At 45.0% G+C, this 20,870-nt stretch overlaps 1 protein-coding gene across 1 annotated transcript in view; it reads right to left on the reverse strand.

The window, feature by feature from the left end:
* Positions 1 to 809: 809 nt before the first annotated feature.
* stk16 (serine/threonine kinase 16) overlaps positions 810 to 20,870 on the reverse strand; it is a 33,321-nt gene continuing 13,260 nt past the window's right edge. The window contains exons 4-8 of the mRNA XM_055631762.1: positions 19,678 to 19,811; positions 18,171 to 18,291; positions 13,575 to 13,670; positions 7,639 to 7,760; positions 810 to 4,829 (exon numbers count right to left, since the gene is read on the reverse strand). Of these exons, the coding sequence (XP_055487737.1) occupies positions 4,691 to 4,829; positions 7,639 to 7,760; positions 13,575 to 13,670; positions 18,171 to 18,291; positions 19,678 to 19,811 (612 nt within the window). The 3' untranslated portion in view covers positions 810 to 4,690. The remainder of the gene's footprint in view (positions 4,830 to 7,638; positions 7,761 to 13,574; positions 13,671 to 18,170; positions 18,292 to 19,677; positions 19,812 to 20,870) is intronic.

A 20,870-nucleotide genomic window follows, 5' to 3' on the forward strand; every position in this document is an offset into this window, starting at 1 on the left:
AATCATGTGTTGTCTTTCCGCTGACTGGTTAGCACACAACAAAAGCTTTTCACTGTACCTCAGTACATGTGACAATAAGCGAAACTCAACTGAACGCAAACTCAATCAGCCTTTCCCTTCTCAAACCGAGGCAAAATCAAACTTCCCTGTAATGCCAGTGTACAAATGCAGGGAAAACAGCAGAGTGAGTATTTTTCTCACAATGACATAATGGGTAAGGAGAAAGTAACACTTGACCATGGCAGTAGTCATCTGTATTTTGCATCTGTATCTGTCTTAAGGGGTTGGACAGGCTAGATGCAGGAAGATTGTTCCCGATGTTGGGGAAGTCCAGAACAAGGGGTCACAGTTTAAGGATAAGGGGGAAGTCTTTTAGGAACGAGATGAGAATTTTTTTTTTTTTTTTTTTTACACAGATTCAGATTCAGATTCAATTTTAATTGTCATTGTCAGTGTACAGTACAGAGACAACGAAATGCATTTATCATCTCGTTTGAAGAGCGACATAGCAAACGATTTGGAGAGTGGTGAATCTGTGGAATTCTCTGTCACAGAAAGTAGTTGAAGCCAGTTCATTGGCTATATTTTAAAGGGAGTTAGGTGTGGCCCTTGTGGCTAAAGGGATCCGGGGGTATGGAGAGAAGGCAGGTACAGGATACCGAGTTGGATGATCAGCCATGATCATATTGAAGGGCGGTGCAGGCTCGAAGGGCCGAATGGCCTACTCCTGCACCTATTTTCTATGTTTCTATGTACGCCACTAACCAGCTTTGTGACTTTAACAACCAGAACATACACATAGGAGTCAAAGCAGCACAATGTATTCAACAAACAATTTCAGACTATTTTATCTTAAAGACATGCAAATAACTGGATAGCAGACAGAACACATCGATTACACACATACACACACAGGATATTATAGAAAAATTAGGACAAGGCATCAATGGGGAGTTTAAATTCAAAAAGCAACCAAAATCCTATAATGCGGCTCTTGAGGAATTACAACATCCAAAAAAAAGTGACTTTATCTACTGATGCTATAACAATGGAATCAGATCAAATACAATTGGCCCAATAATTTACAATAATGACTTTGTGCCAACAAATGACGGCAGTGACACTATATTGCTTTGTACAATATCCCTATGATTTGGTGGACAGACAAATGTTGCCCATTTTGTGTCAAGCAAAAATCCCACAGACAGCATACAAGTATGAAAAGATTACTCGGTTGACTTCTGAAAGAAGATGCATAAATAATTGCACTGGTGATATAATATTGAAAAGTTCAGCATTTTCTTTGGTCTGAAGTGATGCCAGCAATGCCAATGCTGAAGGTTAAAGTGTGAAAATAAACCTGAATGGTCCTGTGCTCTCTCTCCCTCTAATCCTGATTTTTGGGCAGGCGTTTGAAAACGATCAGAATTGTCTACCGCAGAGAGTAGTCGTCGAGTACTTCCAAGGTTGCGATCGATCAATTGCTAGACACAGTGAATCACAGTGGATATTGGGTTCTGGCAGGAAAATGCAGAGCTACATGGGTTGTCGACGATCTTGCTGAATGATGCAGCATTATTGGTGACTGTACAAAATACTCCCAGCTTCTAATATTGTGAGACATTTTATCGAGTTAACAGAACCTGATTTAATGGGGATAGGACTAATTACAAGGCTCTTTCAAAGTGGGGTCGCAAAGGTGAATGAATGGCTTCCTTCTCTGCTTCATTACTCTATAATAGATTTAATTTTAGAGATACAGCATGGAAACAGGCCCTGTGGCCAACCGAGTCCACGCCGACCAGCGATCACCCGCTCACACTAGTTCTGTGTGTTATCCCCACTTTCGCATCCACTCCCTACACGTGCGAGGCAATTTTGCAGAAGCCAATTCACCTAGAGACCCACACGTCTTTGGGATACAATCACAGGGAGAACGTGCAAACTCCACATAGGCAGCACCCGAGGTCAGAATCGAACCCGGGCATCTAGAGCTGTGTTGCAACACATTGAAACATTATGGAAAAGCCCATACAGTAAATGGTACAGTTCCTGTTCACTACATACAACAACTGCACAGAGTTTGGCTTCCATAGCACCATTGCAACATCCATTGTACGTTAAAGTCCTAAGGTTTTCCTTCTTTAAATTTACACTGCATTTTTAAGCTGAATTGGGAATTGTCGTTTGCAGCATTTAGTACCTCTATCCGCCTGCTCCACATTAAAAACTACTCACATTTCGTCCAATAATTAAAGGCAGCAAGTAATCACGAGCCCTTTAGAAAATATGTCACTCCATGATTAAAATAAAATAAGATAAATGTCTCTTCCTCTCCATTTTCTAGATCCTCCATACGAGCCAAAATAGAAAGACTAATCAACTATGCAGGCCTCTGATGGCTCACAGCACCATGCTGCTCACCTTTTTTTTAAAAACATAGGCACTGATAAACATGCTCTGCATCTCAATCCTTTTTTCAGATGTAGTTTAGTTTAGAGATGCAGTGTCCGGAAACAGGCCCTTCGGCCAACCGAGTCTGCGCCTACCTGTGATCCTCGCACACCAACACTATCCTACACACACACACACGCTAGGGACAATTTACAATTTTACCAAAGTCAATTGACCTACAAACCTGCACGTATTTGGAATATGGGAGGAAATTGGAGCTCCCAGAGAAAATCCACACAGGTCACGAGGAGTACGCACAAACTCCGTACAGATGGCACCCGTAGTCAAGATTGAACCACGACATCTGGCGCTGCAAGGCAGCAACTCTACTGCTCCGCCACCATGCCGCCCTTTTAAAAGTTAATTCAAAAGATATTTAAAAGTTATTTAAAAAGAAGAGTTACTTACATTTTTGAAAGACCAAGGAATTGAGAGTAACGTGGAATTGGCACTGATAAAGGTATTGAAGTTTGGGGCAGAAAAGCCATGATTATTGTGAATAGTAGAACAGGTGGCCCACTCCTGCTATTTTCTAGCGTTCAATACACTGTTGCTTAGAACTGATCGAGGTTCAGAGGGTGGAGTGCAATGTAGCAGAAGGAAGAAATATGTTAACTACTAACAGGCCTCTGCGCATACAAGTTCCAACAAGGAACTGAAAGCTTTCTGCAGAAAAGTTTGACTGAAAGCTTTCGCACTTCTGTTTGTGGAAATGACTCAATCAATCGTAGGTGGCAAACGGGCAAGTGGGCATTCCCAAAAGACATGGCTGTTAAACTTGAACATACGTGGAATAAATGCTCGTAAAGTGGCAGGGATCGGTCTAAAGAAGCTCCCGCAGAAAGGAGTGAACAGAGTTGGAGGTGGTATTTCCTGTAAGGGTGGTGCAGCATTGAGGAAAATTCGTTTTTTTTTAAAAAAGATACAGCGCGGAAACAGGTCCTTCGGCCCTCCGAGTCCACACCAAGTGGCGATCCCCACACATTAACATCACCCTACACACATTGGGGACAATTCACACTTATACCAAGCCAATTAACCTACAAACCTGCAGGTCTTTGGAGTGTGGGAGGAAACCGAAGATTTCAGAGAATATCCACGCGGTCATGGGGAGAACCTACAAACTCCGTACAGACAGCACTCGTAGTCAGGATCGAACCCGGGTCTCTGGCGCTGTGAGGCAGCAACTCTAGCGCTGTGCCACCGAGCCGCCCCTGGTTCGTCTTCGATCTATCTGCTTTCCTTTCCTGTTTGGCAGGATTTGAAGAGATCCTAGGCTCAACTTCCTCGCAGTTTGCTGAGCCGTGGCTGGATTCACACTTGCTCATTCTGAAACCAGAATCACTGCGCTGATTTCAAGTCCAGAACTTAGTCGTGCTGTGCAAGTGGGGAAGGGTTTTGGGGTGAAAGATAGGGGGTGAAAAAAAAGACCTTATCCAATTCAAAAAAAGACTTGCAAAATATTAGAGAGATGGTTGCCATGACCCTTAGGGTCCCAAAGTAAGCATGCAACACAAATTAAAACCAACCCCTAACCTCTATATGCAGGACCAGGTGGAGTTTGCAAGGATGAAGTGCAAAAGATAGCTGAGAGGTTTCCACACTTGTCATTGAAGTATAATCCTTATTCAGTTAGTTCTCTGGAACTAACAACCAGGAAGCAGAGTTTGCTGTTGAAGTCTACCTACATAAATTGTGCCCTATTTGCACTGCTTGTGCAGAGTTTAGCATTGCAAGGCCACTCTTTCACTTATCCCCCGAGAGTGCAGTCGGGATCAGTGCACTCCAGTTGCCATAACTTCATAGCTGGTGAACGCTGGCGGAATTATTCTCCAGGACCGTGACTGAAAGGGAAAAAAAGTTCAAGTCTCTCACACACGGCGAGACCATTTCTCCACCAGGACGTCGTGCGCATAATGTATGTGTGGAATCATAGCAGCTACAGAGTGATTCAGTGGCTATGATGATGAGACGAGAGGAAGAACGGAACAAAAGAAGCAGCCAATTCCTGAGGGAAAGTGTTGAAGAATGTGCGATTTCATCCAGTCGATTTCCCCATCGAAAATCGAAAGAACGTTGAGTGGAAGATGGTGTGGGATCTCACAGGGTCCTGCCCTGGTGACAGACATGCTGAAGGTAGGCTGTTCGGCGCTTTACCCCCCCGTGGAGAAATGGTGCAAGTCTGATAGATGATAAATTCAACAGATGGAGCCCCTCCAGGTTAGCACGGCCAAGATCAGACAATTTTGGTCTCCTGGACGGATCCCGCGGGCTGCAGTTGCTCAGTCTGGTTCAACACCCAGGATATATTCGGTCTCTCTTGGAGGTTAACAACCATCATAGAGCTTAGCAGATGTTGCAGAGACTGTGTGTACCTGGACAAGAACAAGGTTCAGAGGCAAATTCAATATGCTAATATTCACGAAACCGTCCTTTACATTGAATTATTAAGAAATGTTTACACAGGTACTTGGATAGGAAAGATTTAAGAAGGATATGGGCCCAATGTAGGCGGGTGGGACTAATGTAGATGAGGCATGGTGATCGGCATAGGGAAGTTGGGGTGAAGGGCCTGTTTTTACGCGGTACGACTCTTTGCAGCATAGAAATAGGCCATATAGCTCAATGAGTTTATCTGTGTTTACACAGCACTGCACCATTCTTCTAACCTCTTGCTCCAACCAAACATCTCCCATTCCTTTCTTCAGCATCTTACTGAAACTCCTTAGAATAAAATAGAGGAGGAGAATGATAGGTGTATAAAATCATGGGAGGAATCGATCGGGTAGCCAGCGGAGGTAGGTGCAAGTACTAATACAACATTTATAAAACATTTAGACAGATACATAGGTAGGACAGGTTTAGGGGGATATGGGGTAAATGCAGCCAGGTGGGACATGCTGGCTGGTGTGAGCAAGTTGTGCCGAAGGGCCTCTTTCCACGCTGTAAAACTCTCTGACTCTAAAAGGACACAATGTTCCTGTTCATCTTCTGTCAGTCAGGCTAACTTTTGGATGTTGGAACAAAAAGATACAGATTGGTTAGTTCTAACCACTCTCACTGAATACGGAAGCTTCTCCTGAGGGACGCAAATTAGAACACACACAAAAGCCAACCACATTAACAACATGTGAAAGACCTCTGTCAGGTCACCCCAAATGCAGAAACGTTATTTTGTTTTAAGCCATGGATTAATTTGCAGGACTGGATAATCACTTTTCCATTGACTGGCCGTAGCACAAAGAAACAAACTATTGAAACATTTTGACATTGAGTGTCAGAGTTCAACCACCTGGAAACAGGCCCCTCGCCCAACTTACCCACACCAATCAAGATGTCCCATCTACACTAGTCCACTTGCAATGTTTGACCCATATCCCTCTGAAACAATCCTATCTATGTACCCACCCAAATGTTTCTTAAACATTGCAATTAATTTTTTGTAAACCAAATTTAGAACCCCAATATATTTAGGAAAGGAAACCCACAATCCTTACCCTCAATGTGTAAGATGCTGGTTTAAATCAAAGACAGACACAAAATGCTGGAGTAACTCAACGGGACAGGCAGCATCACTGGAGAGAAGAAATGGGTGACGTCTGAAGAAGGGTCTCGACCCGAATCGTCACCCATTCCTTCTCTCCAGAGATGCTGCCTCTCCCGCTGAGTTACTCCAGCATTTTGTGTTTATCCTTACTCTTACGCAGACTCACCGATCTTGTTGACTCACAAATGCAGTCAAATTGGTATTTTAAGCTAGTTCGGAGGACAACGAGAACTATCCTAATCTCCACGTGCTGTCAATGAATACATTTTAAAAAACATAAGTGTTTTAAAAATACTGCCTGCTTTGTACAAAGACTGGTCAAGATATTTGCCTCTCCAGTGCTATTCTTTGAGACGATGGTCGTAGGAACTTTTGCATCCACTTCAGCAGCAAAGGAGTCGTGCCTGAGGCCCCTTCAGCCGCCCTGAGATCCTGGCTGTACCCTTAGAGCATCAGCCCATTTTCACACTCCAGTTTTCTGGAGTTCAGCAAGTTCAATACATGAGAGATGCACCATAAGCGGATATAGGATGACTATAATATTTTTGCCTCTACTTTAAACTGACATCAAGCCAAGTCGGAAAAATAATTTTTCACATTTATTCTGTATTTACTGCACAGATACTCTTCCCATAATATCTAATGAAATGCAAATGACAACATTGGAATGGCAGAGACGGGAATTAAAAAAAAAACATTATTCCGATAACGTGAATAATCAATTGGCTTTTGAAGTGTCAGGCCATGGGGATTGCTGTCTCAATCTGCTCCAGCGCACGTTCTAACCATCAGACATGAGACAGGGAAAAAAAGAAAAAAAAAGGAAGTGATAGATTTCTTTGCGAATCCGCGGATTTTGAAATTCGGCAAGGCCCCACCCACTGTATGGAACCTAATATCCCAAGCTTCCAGGAAGGTAAACATTTGCTAATAAATCGCCTTGAATCCTGACACCTGTTAGTCCACGTCACCAGTTAAAGCTGGAAAGTGAACAGAGGAGATTTCAAGCTGGAAAGGCTACAAGAAGATTCACAAGGATGTTGCCAGGACTCGAGAGGTCTGAATAATAGGGAGAGGTTGAGTCAACTGGGACTCTTATTCATTGGAGTGCAGGAGTATGAGGGGTAATCTTATAGAGCTGTATAAAATCATGAGAGGAATAGATCGGGTAGCACAGAGTCTCTCGCCCAGAGTAGGTGAATCAAGGATCAGAGGATATAGGTTTAAGGTGAAGGGGAAAAGATAGAATAGGAATCTGAGGGGTAGCTTTTTCACACAGAGGGTGGTGGGTGTATGGAACATGCTGCCAGAGGACGCAGTTGAGGCAGGGTCTACATCAACGTTTAAGAAACAATTAGACAGGTACATGGTTAGGACAGGTTTAGAGAGATATAGGCCAAACGCAGGCAGGTGGGACTAGTGTAGCTGGGACATGTTGACCAGTGAGGGTAAGTTGGGCCGAAGGGCCTGTTTCCAGGCTGTATGATTCTATGACTCCATGACCAGCGTTCAGGACAGGTGGATGGTGCACAAGAGAAAAGGCCGATTCATAGTTTGTCACTTCCAAACTGTTTAAGATGAACAATCTCTCCCTTCACAGGCAATGAAAGAGAGAGAGGTATTGCAGCTTCATTTACCTGCAGTTTTCTGGAATGGTTATTGGGTTTTGTACAGCCAAAGCGACACAATCCCCTTTCTGGAAGACACCATCGTACGGTCCTTCCAGGAACATCATTGCGTACAGCACACATCCCAGGGACTGGAAATAAATCAAACTTGGGCATCATCAACAGCTCAATCACTAACAGGGGCTTGGCACCTAAAGAGCCTGTCCCACTGTACGAGGTAATTCAAGAGCTCTCCCGAGTTTAAAAAAAATCAAACTCGTGGTAAGTACGTAGAATAGACGTGGTATACGTCGGAGCTCGTGGATGTCTCATAGCGGCTCGTAATGCTAACGGCAGGTACTCGGGAAACGCGGTAACTCGTGAAGTTTTTTCAGCACTGTGAAAAATGTCCACGAGAGCCCCGAGTACCTACAAACGGCTATTACCGTAAGTCACCGAGTTCGAATCAGGGGAAACTCGGGAGAACTCTTGAATTACCTCGTACAGTGGGACAGCCCTTAATGCTATACAACTCTTTGTTAGGCCGCATATGGAGTTTTATTATGGTGTTCTGGGCACCTTATTACAGGAAAGATGTGGAGGATCTGGAGAAGGTGCAGAAGAGGTTTACCAGGATGCTGCGTGGATTTGAGGATATTAGCTGTAAAGGGAAATTGGACTAATTTGGATGTTTTCTCTGGAGCATCGGAAGCTGAAGAAACATATAAAATTATATGATTTTATATGAACCTGATAGAAACATATAAAATGATGAGAGGCATAGATAGGGTAGACACAACCTATTTCCCCAGGGTGGAAATGTCTAACACTAGAGAGCATCGCTATGAGAGAGGGGGAAAGAGTGGAGCTATGCAGGACAAGTAATTTACACAGAGAGTGGTGGGCAGATATTATTTAAGAGGCTTTTAAATAGATACATTGATATGTTGGGAATGGAGAGATATGGATCATGCGCAGGCTGAAGGGATTAGTTTAATTTGGCAACATGTTTTGCACAGATGTCATGGGCCGAAGGGCCTATTCCTTTTCTATATTATAATGAAAGATGAAGACAAAAAAAAAATCTAGCAAACATTTTGATAACGCTAGTTATTTTGGAGAACCACTAGAACGCATTCATTAAAGGGAGAGAATGGAGATCAGACTTTACTTTATATACACTGATATTTTACACTTGATACTGTGGAAGGGATAGAACCTCCTGCCTTTCATAGGCTTTACTAAAATAAATCCTGGCCTGGATTTTTGGCTATCAGTGTGGGTTGAATGCATCCGTGTACGCAATTTGAAACCCTGAGCCTGCTTGTGCTCATCATTCCCTCAGCTCAGAAACTAGTGTGAGTTCGCAGTGGAGCAATTCTGGTATCAGAACACATTGCAACCACTCTACTGGCCTTCTGCAGTTTACAACAGGGCTCCGTTCCCAAGAATCATTTGCGACCCAGGTAGTTCAGATTGGAAATGCAGGCGCCAACTGATATGCCAGAAGAAAAGCGGTAGGGGCAGAATTAGGCCATTCGGCCCATCAAGTCTACTCCGCCATTCAATCAAGGCCTATTTATTCTTCCCTCTCAACTCCATTGTCCTGCCTTCTCCCCATAACCCCCCCCGACAACTGCAGGTACACGCAGCGCCGAAGTAGATGACAATTCCACCCTGCCGGCCTCTCTAACATTGGTTCCAATGTACGGGCTGCACATAAGTCGAGCGTTCGCGATCTGGGGAGCTCATCAAACATAATCTAAACACCCAGTGTCTATTCAAACACGAGTTGCCATCAGCAATAGCACACAGAACTTGACTGAAGACCCAAGGAACTGCAGATGCTGGTTTACAAAAAAAAAAGTCCGAAGTCTGCAGACCTGAAACGTCACCCATCCAAATCCTCCAGAGATGCTGGCTGACCCATCGAGTCACTCCAGCACTTTTTTAAAGTTTGGTTTAGAGATACAGGGCAGAATCGGGCCCTTTGGTCCAGAGTCCTCACCGACCAGTGGTCCCCGCACACTAGCACTATCCTACACTCTAGGGACAATGTACAATTTTACCGAAGCCAATTAACCTGCAAGCCTGTACGTCTTTGGAATGTGGGAAGAAACTGGAGACCCGGAGAAAACCTACGCAGTCACGGGGAGATCGTACAAACTCCGTACAGACAGCGCCCGTAGTCAGGATCAAACCCGGGTCCCTGGCGTTGTAAGGCAGCAACTCCACCGCTGCACCACCGTGCCTGATTTCATGACTGAAACTGTGGCAAAGTTTCATGATAAGAGGACTACATTTGCAAAACTGAAAGCAACAGGTCAGATTTCAAACTAGTGTGCATAAAACTAACGGCTGCCACCTACCGCAGCGCAGTCTCCAGGTACGGGAGCTGGGGAATTATAACACCTTCATTCTAATCAAGGATAGTAAATTTTATAGAAATTCTAGAACCAGTGGGTACAGCTTCAGAATATAGACAAAGTATCATCAAAAGGATTTGAGTATGGGAGCAGGGAGGTTCTACTGCAGTTGTACAGGGTCTTGGTGAGACCACACCTGGAGTATTGCGTACAGTTTGGTCTCCTAATCTGAGGAAAGACATTCTTGACATAGAGGGAGTACAGAGAAGGTTCACCAGACTGATTCCTGGGATGGCAGGACTTTCATATGAAGAAAGACTGGATAGACTCGGCTTGTACTCGCTAGAATTTAGAAGATTGAGGGGGGGATCTTATAGAAACTTACAAAATGCTTAGGGGGTTGGACAGGCTAGATGCAGGAAGATTGTTCCCGATGTTGGGGAAGTCCAGAACAAGGGGTCACATCCTTCTAAACTCCAGCGTATACAAGCTCAGCTGCTCCTTTCTATCAACATATGACAGTCCCGCCATCCTGGGAATTAGTTGTAGATTAGTTACCTAAAATTGGAGAATTCGATATACATACCAGGAGGTTGTATGCTACTCAAGCTGAATATGAGCAGTTCTTCCTCCAGTTTGCATGTGGTCTCACTCTTGCAATGGAGGAGGCCCAGGACAGAAAGGTTGGTTTGGGAATGGGAAGGAGAGTTAAAATGGTTAGCAAACGGGAGATCCTGTAGAATCTTCCTTAAACCCAACACACAGATCAACACGACTCTCTCTAACTTCTACAGGTGCACAGTAGAGAGCATGCTGACCGGTTGCATTGTGGCTTGGTTCGGCAATTTGAGCGCCCTGGAGAGGAAAAGACTACAAAAAGTAGTAAACACTGCCCAGTCCATCATCGGCTCTGACCTTCCTTCCATCGAGGGGATTTATCGCAGTCGCTTCCTCAAAAAGGCTGGCAGTATCATCAAGGACCCACACCATCCTGGCCACACACTCATCTCCCTGCTACCTTCAGGTAGAAGGTACAGGAGCCTGAAGACTGCAACAACCAGGTTCAGAAATAGCTACTTCCTAATCTGTGGAAAGACATTCTTGCCATAGAGGGAGTACAGAGAAGGTTCACTAGACTGATTCCTGGGATGTCAGGACTTTCATATGAAGAAAGACTGGATAGACTCGGCTTGTACTCGCTAGAATTTAGAAGATTGAGGGGGGATCTTACAGAAACCTACAACATTCTTAAGGGGTTGAACAGGCTAGATGCAGGAAGATTGTTCCCGATGTTGGGGAAGTCCAGAACAAGGGGTCACAGTTTAAGAATAAGGGGGAAATCTTTTAGGACCGAGATGAGAAAAACATTTTTCACACAGAGAGTGGTGAATCTCTGGAATTCTCTGCCACAGAAGGTAGTTGAGGCCACAGTCCATTGGCTATATTTAAGAGGGAGTTAGATGTTTTTCCTTGTGGCTAAAGGGATCAGGGGGTATGGAGAGAAGGCAGGTACAGGATACCGAGTTGGATTATCAGCCATGATCATATTGAATGGCGGTGCAGGCTCGAAGGGCCGAATGACCTACTCCTGCACCTATTTTCTATGTTTCTATGTAAGTATAGAATGATCTTGGAGTGGATGAAGAGGCTGCAAAATATAACTTAAATAGAAAGGAAATGTAATTGTGAACAAGAGACATTTCTTTTGTGTGGCTACAGAGTTCATGTCTAAGATTAATGAATGGGGCTAAAACCATCAAAATGGAGATGAGGAAGAATGTCTTCAGCCAGAGGAGGGCGGTGAATCTGCTGAATTCATTTGGCGGCCAAGTCATTGGGTATTTTTAATGGGGAAGGGCGCCAAAGGTTATGAGGTGACGGCAGGAGAATGGGAAAAATAGATCAGCCATGGTTGAATGGCAAAGTAAACTCAATGGGCTGAATGGCCCAATTCTGCTCCTATGCTTTGTCTAATTGGGAAATGTTACTGCAAAATATATTTAGTCAGTGATGGGTTTTGGAATTCACTGCCCACAAGGGGATAGAGGCTGAAGCACATTGCATTTAAAAATGACAGGGTGGAGATTTAGTTCCTTGAAATACAGTATCTTACTAGGCTGTGGATCAAGAATTGGAAGAATTATATAAGCAGTACAATCCTAAAGAGTGATCAGAGAGGGAACTAAATATATTTACATACACATCTTTGGAAGTTTTAAGATATGTTGAAGGAGCAATCGGTAAAGAATATAGGATTCTGACCTTTGTATTTAGAAAGAGAGGGCAATGATCATGAATGTTCAGGCTACAACTAGAACATTGATGTCCAATTCTGATTGAATGAAAGGTATAAAAATGAAAATAATGAAGAGGGTCAGAAAAGATTTAAAATGCCACAGCTGTTCCCATTAGCAGATGCTTTGAGGATTGGGGACCTTGATTCAAATTGATGGCCAAACATCACTGTCGTGAGTGAAATGTGAGTTATGATCTGGAAATCTTGCTCAACAAGGGTGATGAAAAGAGTGTCAATCAGAGCTTCCAAAGGAATTGAATGAAAGGCTCGAATGGTACGTTTCTGCGCTTTCTCTACAAATAGTCCATGGTTCATAGCTCACTAAAGATAGCAACACAAGTAGATCGGATATCCTTTCCTTCATTGCCAAGGGCATCGAGTACGAGTCAGGAAGTCACGGTGCAGCTCCATGCGACTTTGGTTAGGCCACATTTGGAGTATTGCGTGCAGTTCTGGTCGCCCCATTACAGCAAAGATGTGGAAGATTTGGAGAGGGTGCAGGAGAGGTTTAACAGAATGCTGCCTGAATTAGCAGGTATTAGCTACAGGGAGAGGTTGGACAGACATGGATTGTTTTCTCTGGAAGACTGGAGGTCAAGGTGAAACCTGATAGATGAGAGACATAGATGGGGTAGAAATGTCCAATACTAGAGGGCATAGCTATAAGATAAAGGTTTAGTGGAGATGTAAGGGGCAAGTTTATTTTTACATAGGATGGGGTGGGTGCCTGGAACATGTTGCCAGGGGTGGTGCTGGAGTCAGATATGATAGTGGCGTTTAAGAGGCTTTTGGATAGGCACATAGAAAAGCAGGGAATAGAGGGACTGAAATTTCATTCAAACCTTACCTGTTTGAATGGCAATAAAAGGCATTCTATTCTATTCTATGGATCATGTGCAGGTAGAAGAGATCAGTTCAGCTTGGCATCATGTTCGGCACAGACATTGTTGGCCGAAGGGCCCATTCCTGTGCTGCAGTGATCTATGTTCTGTAGCCATTTTATAATAGGGCTAGGACATAATGCAATTATTTGGCCATTTCATGGGTACCCTCAATATTCTGAGTTGGGTTGTTCTTGCAAAGAGCAGGCATGAAAATTAAGTTACTGTGTTTAAGAAGGAACTGCAGATGCTGGAAAATCAAAGGTAGACAAAAATGCTGGAGAAACTCAGCGGGTGTGGGAACATCGATGGAGCAAAGGAAATAGGCAACGTTTCGGATCGAGACCCTTCTTCAGTCACTGTGACTGTGACTGGGTTTACAAGTGAAGGTGTTCAATGTGAAGGGACAATTTGAATACATACCCATATGTCAGTGCGCTCATCTATAATGCAGTGACTTTCCACAGTAAAGAGCTCAGGAGCTCGGTAGGATATGGTACATCGCTGTGCTGCCCAGTCCTGGAAGAGAACAAGTAAACATCAACACACCACCCTGGCCAGGCTCTCATTTAATCCTGCCATTGTGAAGAAGGTATAGGAGCCTGAAAACTGTAACTGTAACATCCAAAGATTCAGGAACAGCTTTTACCCCGCAACCATCTGGCCATTAAGAACTACAATCTCCAAATAGCCTCCGAACTACATAGGCGTATGTGTCTGCGTGTGAATAATATTATGGTGTTTTATTAATTTGTTTTACAGAGTAAAATGCAAATAAGAATTTAATTGTTCTGTTTCGAGACATGACTACAAAGCACTCACGACTCTCTTGAACATCAAGTTAAATGAAACAGTTTGCAAAAAGACTGTGTACTTGATCAAGCAATCTCACGTGTTTCTACCCAACCCTGTTTATCTGGCCCTGTCATAAATCTCCATCTTCTCTTCTCCCTCATCTGTTAAACGCATCTTTATTTGAACCATCATGCGAGAGAAGGGGGATTGTGCTCTCGAGATGAAGAATATTTTCCCCAGATCACTCTAATTGGTGTTAAAGGCCCTAATTTTGGTATTACAAAACTTAGAACTTTTTATTTTCAAGACAAAAAGGCACATAGTGCTACAGTAACTCAGCTGGTTAGGCAGCATCCCTGGTGACGTTTCGGGTCAGGACCCTTCCTCAGACTCCCCGTTTCCTCCTGACCTGAAGCATCATCTATCCACGTTCTCCAGGGATGCTGCCTGACCTGCTGAGTTACTCCAGCGCTGTGCGTCTTTTTTTTTTTGTAAACCACCATCTGCAGTTCCTTGTTTCTACAAACATTTTATTCCTATGCCTTATAGGAAGAGACTCAGACTGTTAAGAGTTCCTCAAACTCATAAGGGTGCCCATCAAATGTCCAACGTTTTATTGCTGTCAAATTCATTCAAAGGTTTGAAGCCACTATCATGTCAGGCTTCATGGGGGAGTCCAGAACCAGGGGCCACTGTTTAAGAATAAGGGGTAAGCTATATAGGATGGAGATGAGGAAACACTTTTTCCCCCACACAGAGTGGTGAATCTGTGGAATTCTCTGCCTCAGAGGGCAGTGGAGGCCAGTTCTCTGGATGCTTTCAAGAGAGAGCTAGATAGGGCTCTTAAAGACAGTGGAGTCAGGGGATATGGGGAGAAGGCAGGAACAGGGTACTGATTGGGGATGATCAGCCACGATCACATTGAATGGTGGTGCTGGCTCAAAGGGCCGAATGGCCTACTCCTGCATCTATTGTCTATTGCTTCAGCCTATTATTTTTTAAAGGTGAATGTACATTCTAATTCAGGATAGAAACATCCCGTCTGCCCACAAGAGATAAACGCGTGGTTCTGCTTCCTTGTAAATTCTTTCTGCGCCACCTTCTATCTATCCTATTATATAGAGATTAGAATTATGTTTATGCTTATAGATGCAGCGTGGGAACAGGCCCTTCGTCCCACCGAGTCCGTGCCGATCAGTGACCACCCGTATACCCGTTCTATCCCACACACTGGGGACAATTTACAGAAGCCAATTAACCTACACGTAATGGGAATGTGGGAGGAAACCAGCGAGCCTGGAGAAGACCCACGCGGCCACTGGGAGAACGTACAAACTCTGTACAGACAGCACATGTAGTCAAGGTCAAATGCCCTTCTCTGAGGCTGTAAAGCCACAATTCTACCGATGCACCAATGCTCCACCCCTGTGATCAGTACTGGTACATCATAATAGTTTAAGAAAGAACTGCAGATGTTGAAAAAAAAAAAAAAAATCAAAGGTAGACAAAAATGCCGGAGAAACTCAGCGGGCGAGGCGACATCTATGGAGCGAAGGAATAGGTGACGTTTCGGGTCGAGACCCGAAACGTCACCTATTCCTTCGCTCCATAGATGCTGCCTCACCCGCTGAGTTTCTCCAGCATTTTTGTCTACCTTTCATAATAGTTTAAAGTAATTTCCAGAATCATAAAGCAGTTCAGCATGGAAGCAGGTTCTTTGACCCACTGAGTTCACATCAACCACCCAAAACGGCTGACACTAATCAAATTCCCACAATCCCAATAATTGCCCCCAAGATTCCACCATTCACTGACATACTAGGGGCAAGTTACAGACATAGAAACATAGAAAATAGGTGCAGGAGTAGGCCATTCGGCCCTTCGAGCCTGCACCGCCATTCAATATGATCATCCAACTCAGTATCCTGTACCTACGGCCAATCAACCTACCAAGCTGCACGTCTTTGGGATATGTGATGAAACCAGCGCACCCAGGGGGGAAACACTCAGCGACTCCATGCAAATTCCACACCGACAGGTGTCAAGTGTTGCAAGACAGTGGCCCCACTGGCCCCACCACATGTGGCCTTGCTAAACTGTGTTGCTACTTTCAGCGGCACATTGGGGCGGCACGGTGGCGCAGCGGCAGGCAGAGTTACTGCCTTACAACACCAGAGACCCGGGTTCAATCCTAACTACCGGTGCGGTCTATATGGAGTCTGTACATTCTCCGTGACTGTGTGGGTTCTCTCCGGGTGCGCCGGTTTTCTCCCACATTCCATAGACAGATTTGTGGGTTAATTGGCTTTGGTAATTTGTAAAATTGTCCCATGTGCGCGGAGAGCGTTAGTGTACAGGGTGATCACTGGTCAGCATGGACTCGGTGGGTTCTAAATAACCCTATACCTAGACCCCTTTATGCCTCCATCCAGGTTAAACTTTTATTTTCCAAGCTATACCTAGCTTTGTTCTTCACAGCAGAAATGCATCTCCTTATCCTACATAGAAAACATAGAAACATAGAAAATAGGTGCAGGAGGAGGCCATTTGGCCCTTCGAGCCAGCACTGCCATTCATTGTGATCCTCCCATCAAATGGAAAAGATCTGCCAATTTCAGTACATTATGCAAATTCCGCTATAGTCAAGAGCAAGGTTTAGTCCCCAGATTTTGAGAAGACAAACTGCCTGCTCTCCGAACACTGCTTTAGAGCTGCAGGCCTTTAAGACATACAACAGCTCCGGTGACCGAGTTCTCATCTGCCTTCAAATCTCAGAGGTTTTGATTCATCCACTGTGGATTATGGAAATGTTCTGTTGCCCTAGTGTGTGAAGAGCTCATCACAGTGCAGGCTTTGGTCCCTCCAGACCTAAGATCTTTGCTCCAGACTGCTGACAATTGAACAGGAAACCAGAAACACCAGAAGCTGCTGTTTGACGGTGATTCTTGTATACTGCTTAGCCAACGTTAATTCTTCATGGCTCTGCTATTGTGTAGGGAGGAACTGCAGATGCCGGCTTACACCGAAGATAGACACAAAAAGCTGGAATGAATCAGCGGGTCAGGCAGCATCTCAGGAGAAAAGGAATAGGTGACGGTTTGAATCGAGACCCTTTCTTCACGCTGATAGTCAGGGGAGAGGGAAACGAGAGATATGTAAAGGTACATTAAAGAAACGAATGAACTGTATGTTATTGTTTTGCTCCAGTTAAGATAAGGCACAGGTGCTTAGAAAAGGAAACATATTGAATGCTGTGGGGAAAAAGAGCAGGGAGGCAGAACTAATTAGCAAGCTCTTTCAAAGAACCAGAACAGACAAACAGGGACAACTAGCCTCCTCTGATGGAGACACAAGGCACTGCAGATGCTGGAATCTTGCGTAGAACACAAAGTGCTGGAGTAATGGGCCTGTCCCACTTACTCGACGACTGCCGACACCAATCATAGGACGTTGCAGGTCGGCGAAAATGTTCAACATGTTGAAAATCCAACGGCGACCAGAAAGACGCTATGACACTTTGAGGAGACTACTCACAACCATACAAGCGACACACTGGCGACATGTCGCGGGGTAAAGCCTGTATGGTCGTGAGTAGTCGCCCAAAGAGCGTACGTTATTCTGGTCGCCGCTGGACATGTTGAACATTTGTGGCGACCTGCAATGTCCTATGACGGGTGCCGGCAGTTGCCGAAAATGTTGCGCAAGTGGCACAGGCCCATAATTCAGCGGATCAGGCAGCTTCTTGAGGCCATGGATCAGCAACGTTTCAGGTTGGCAGCCTTTCCCCAACTTCTTTGCCTATCCATATCCTCCACAAGATGTTGCCTGACCCACTGTTACTCCAGCACCAGCAACAGAGAGTGGTGAATCTCTGGAACTCTCTGCCACAGAGGGTAGTTGAGGCCAGTTCATTGGCTATATTTAAGAGGGAGTTAGATGTGGCCCTTGTGGCTAAGGGGATCAGGGGGTATGGAGAGAAGGCAGGTACGGGATACTGAGTTGGATGATCAGCCATGATCATATTGAATGGCGGTGCAGGCTCGAAGGGCCGAATGGCCTACTCCTGCACCTAATTTCTGTGTTTCTATGTTCTATGCTAGTCTCTTCTGGTGTTGTACGATTTTAATTGTTAACTATTTGTTTTTATTAAGATTGGATTATACAGTACAATGTGATAACAGCCAAAATCATCAAAAAATATTCCCTACAACACTGTTCCCTTACCTGGATTGTCATAGCTTCCCGTGACCCTTTGACTTCAATTTTTGCTTTGTTCATCGATCCCAGGTCCATCAGCATGGGCTGCTGATTGTCATCTAGGAGAACGTTGGTGGGCTTCACATCCCTGAGGTGAGGTGATCAATATAAGATTAGATGTATAAGAAGGAACTGCAGATGCTGGTTTAAACTGAAGATAGACACACAAAGCTGGAGTCACTCAGCGGGACAGGCAGCATCTCTGGAGAGAAGGAATGGGTGACGTTTCGGGTTGAGGCCCTTCCTTCCCCTTTCGCAATTTCAGGACCTCGTGCATCACAATCTGTTCAGTGCTTCTCAAATCCCCTCGCTGCTTTAAGTTTTTAGTTTAGTTTAAATTTAACGACACAGCACGGAAACAGGCCCTTCGGCCCGACTTGTACATGTCGAGCAAGTTGGCTGCCTCAGGTAGCCCCATTTTCCTGCAGATAGACACAAAGTGCTGGGGCAACTCAGTGGGTCAGAGAGCATCTCCGGAGAAAAGGGATGGGTGACATTTCGGGTCAGACTATAGAGGGGGGTAGGGGGGACGGGAACGGGAATGGAGATAGAAAAGGTCAGAACAAATCAGGGCTGACAATAGAGGACCAAGGAAGCGTGGAGCCCTTAGTGACCCATTATTGGCTGGGGAAGAGGCGATAACGAAGGGATACAGACGGGGGCGGAAAACCCGGGGGGGGGGGGGGCTAAGTCCCCCCCCTCTGTTTTGAGAGGTGGGGTCATCCCCCCAAGTTTTTGTAATCCGGATTTTAAAACCTGGTGAAAGACGTCGGCCAGCACGCAATGGGGGCGGGACATGATGATTCAGCGCGATCATTGGAGGAGGGAGGAGTGGGGGGACTGAGGATAGAGTGCGATGATTGGAGGAGGGAGAGGTGCTAAAACACTCTCGGCACTGGTGTCCCGTCAGTCCAGGCAGGGCTGTAGATTAACCCGGTGAGACAGGCACAGTTGAGCTGCATTTAGCGCTGGATTGAGCCTCCGAAGCCTTGCGCGCATGTGTGTGTGTGTGAGTGTGTGCATGCGGGCGTGGCACCAAAAAAAATTGTGCCCCCCCTGTCCCCCCCATATTTTGATAGCCATTTCCGTGCCTGGATAAAGAGATGCGAACAGTGGAACTAGCAGGATTACTAGGATGGGGGAGATGGGAGGGAGGGAGGGAGGGACTGCAAGGGTTACATAAAATTAGCGAAATCAACGTTCATACTGCTGGGTTGTAAACTGCCCAACTAAAAATATAAGGTGATGTTCATCCAATTTGCCCCTTCCCACTTGTCTGTATTTGGTCCATTTACCTCTGAATCATTCCTATCCATGAATCTGTTGTCTAAATGTCTTATACATTTTAATTATACTTATCTCTACCACTTCCCCACGAAGCTCAGTCCTTAGATTTATCATCCTCTGTATGAAGAGGTTTTCCCTCGGGTCCCTTCTAACCTCTCACCATAAACAGTCAAAGGAGAAGATTTACCTGTGCGCGTAGCCCTTGTCATGGATGGCCTTCAGTCCCTTGCAAAGTCCTAGAAAGATGTTCAGGATCTGCTCTTCAGGCATGAAGTTATGAGCATCTCTCAACTTCTCAAGCACTGCCCAAAGTGAGCCATTCTGCAAGGGGAAAGATGAAAACAATGCTTGGATTTTAAACTTTCAATCTGGGTGAATGCCGAAGTGCTCTGTTCTTAGCTGCGGTTCACATGGCAACGTTCTTGCCTCACAGTTCATTTACCATTGATTCAAGTTTCACACCAGCAACTTGAGCACATATTCTGGGGTGCATTCGGCTGTCGGCAGATCCCATCTATGGAATAAGGCATTGATCCAAGGCCCTGACCACACTCTCAGATAGATACAGAAACAACTTAAAAGAACATAATTCTTTTAGAAAAAAATCACAAATTGATGTTTGGAGGAGTTTTGTGGGTGCCTTTCCCCAATTTGAGAACAACTTAACAATGACGAATACATCCTTGTGTAGGAAAGAACTGCAGATGCTGGTTTAAATCGAAGGCAGACACAAAATGCTGGAGTAACTCAGCGGGACAGGCAGCATCTCTGGAGAGAAAGAATGTGACGTTTGGGGTCAAAACCCTTCTTCAGACTGATGTCAGGGGAGTGGGCGGTACAGAGATAAAATGTAGTTGGAGACAATAAGATTGGTAGGAGAACTGGGAAGGTGGAGGGGATAGAGAGAGAGGGGTAAAGCAAGGGCTACTTGAAGTTGGAGAAGTCAATGTTCATACCGCTGGGGTGCAAGCAGCCCAAGCGAAATATGAGGTGGTGTTCCTCCAATTTGCGCTGGGCCTCACTCTGACAATGGAGGAGGTCCAGAACAGGAAGGACAGTGTGGGAATGGGAGGGGGAGTTAAAATGCTGAGCAACCGGGAGATCAGGTAGGTTGAGGCGGACCGAGCGAAGGTGTCAGGTGAAACAATCGCCGAGCCTGCTCTTGGTCTAGCCGATATATACAGGAGTCCATCCTTAATGTACATCAGTGGCCATGAAGCAATCCTGAATGTTAGAAGTTGTGGAAAAGTGTGATGTCGATGCGAGATCCTTTATTCATTAGTCAATCTAACAAAACATTGGATAGACACAAAATGCTGGAGTAACTCAGCGGGTCATGCAGCATCCCTGGAGAGAAAGAATGGTGACCCTTCTTCGGAC

Source organism: Leucoraja erinacea, unplaced genomic scaffold (assembly GCF_028641065.1).
Source record: "Leucoraja erinacea ecotype New England unplaced genomic scaffold, Leri_hhj_1 Leri_89S, whole genome shotgun sequence".
Classification (NCBI taxonomy): domain Eukaryota; kingdom Metazoa; phylum Chordata; class Chondrichthyes; order Rajiformes; family Rajidae; genus Leucoraja; species Leucoraja erinaceus.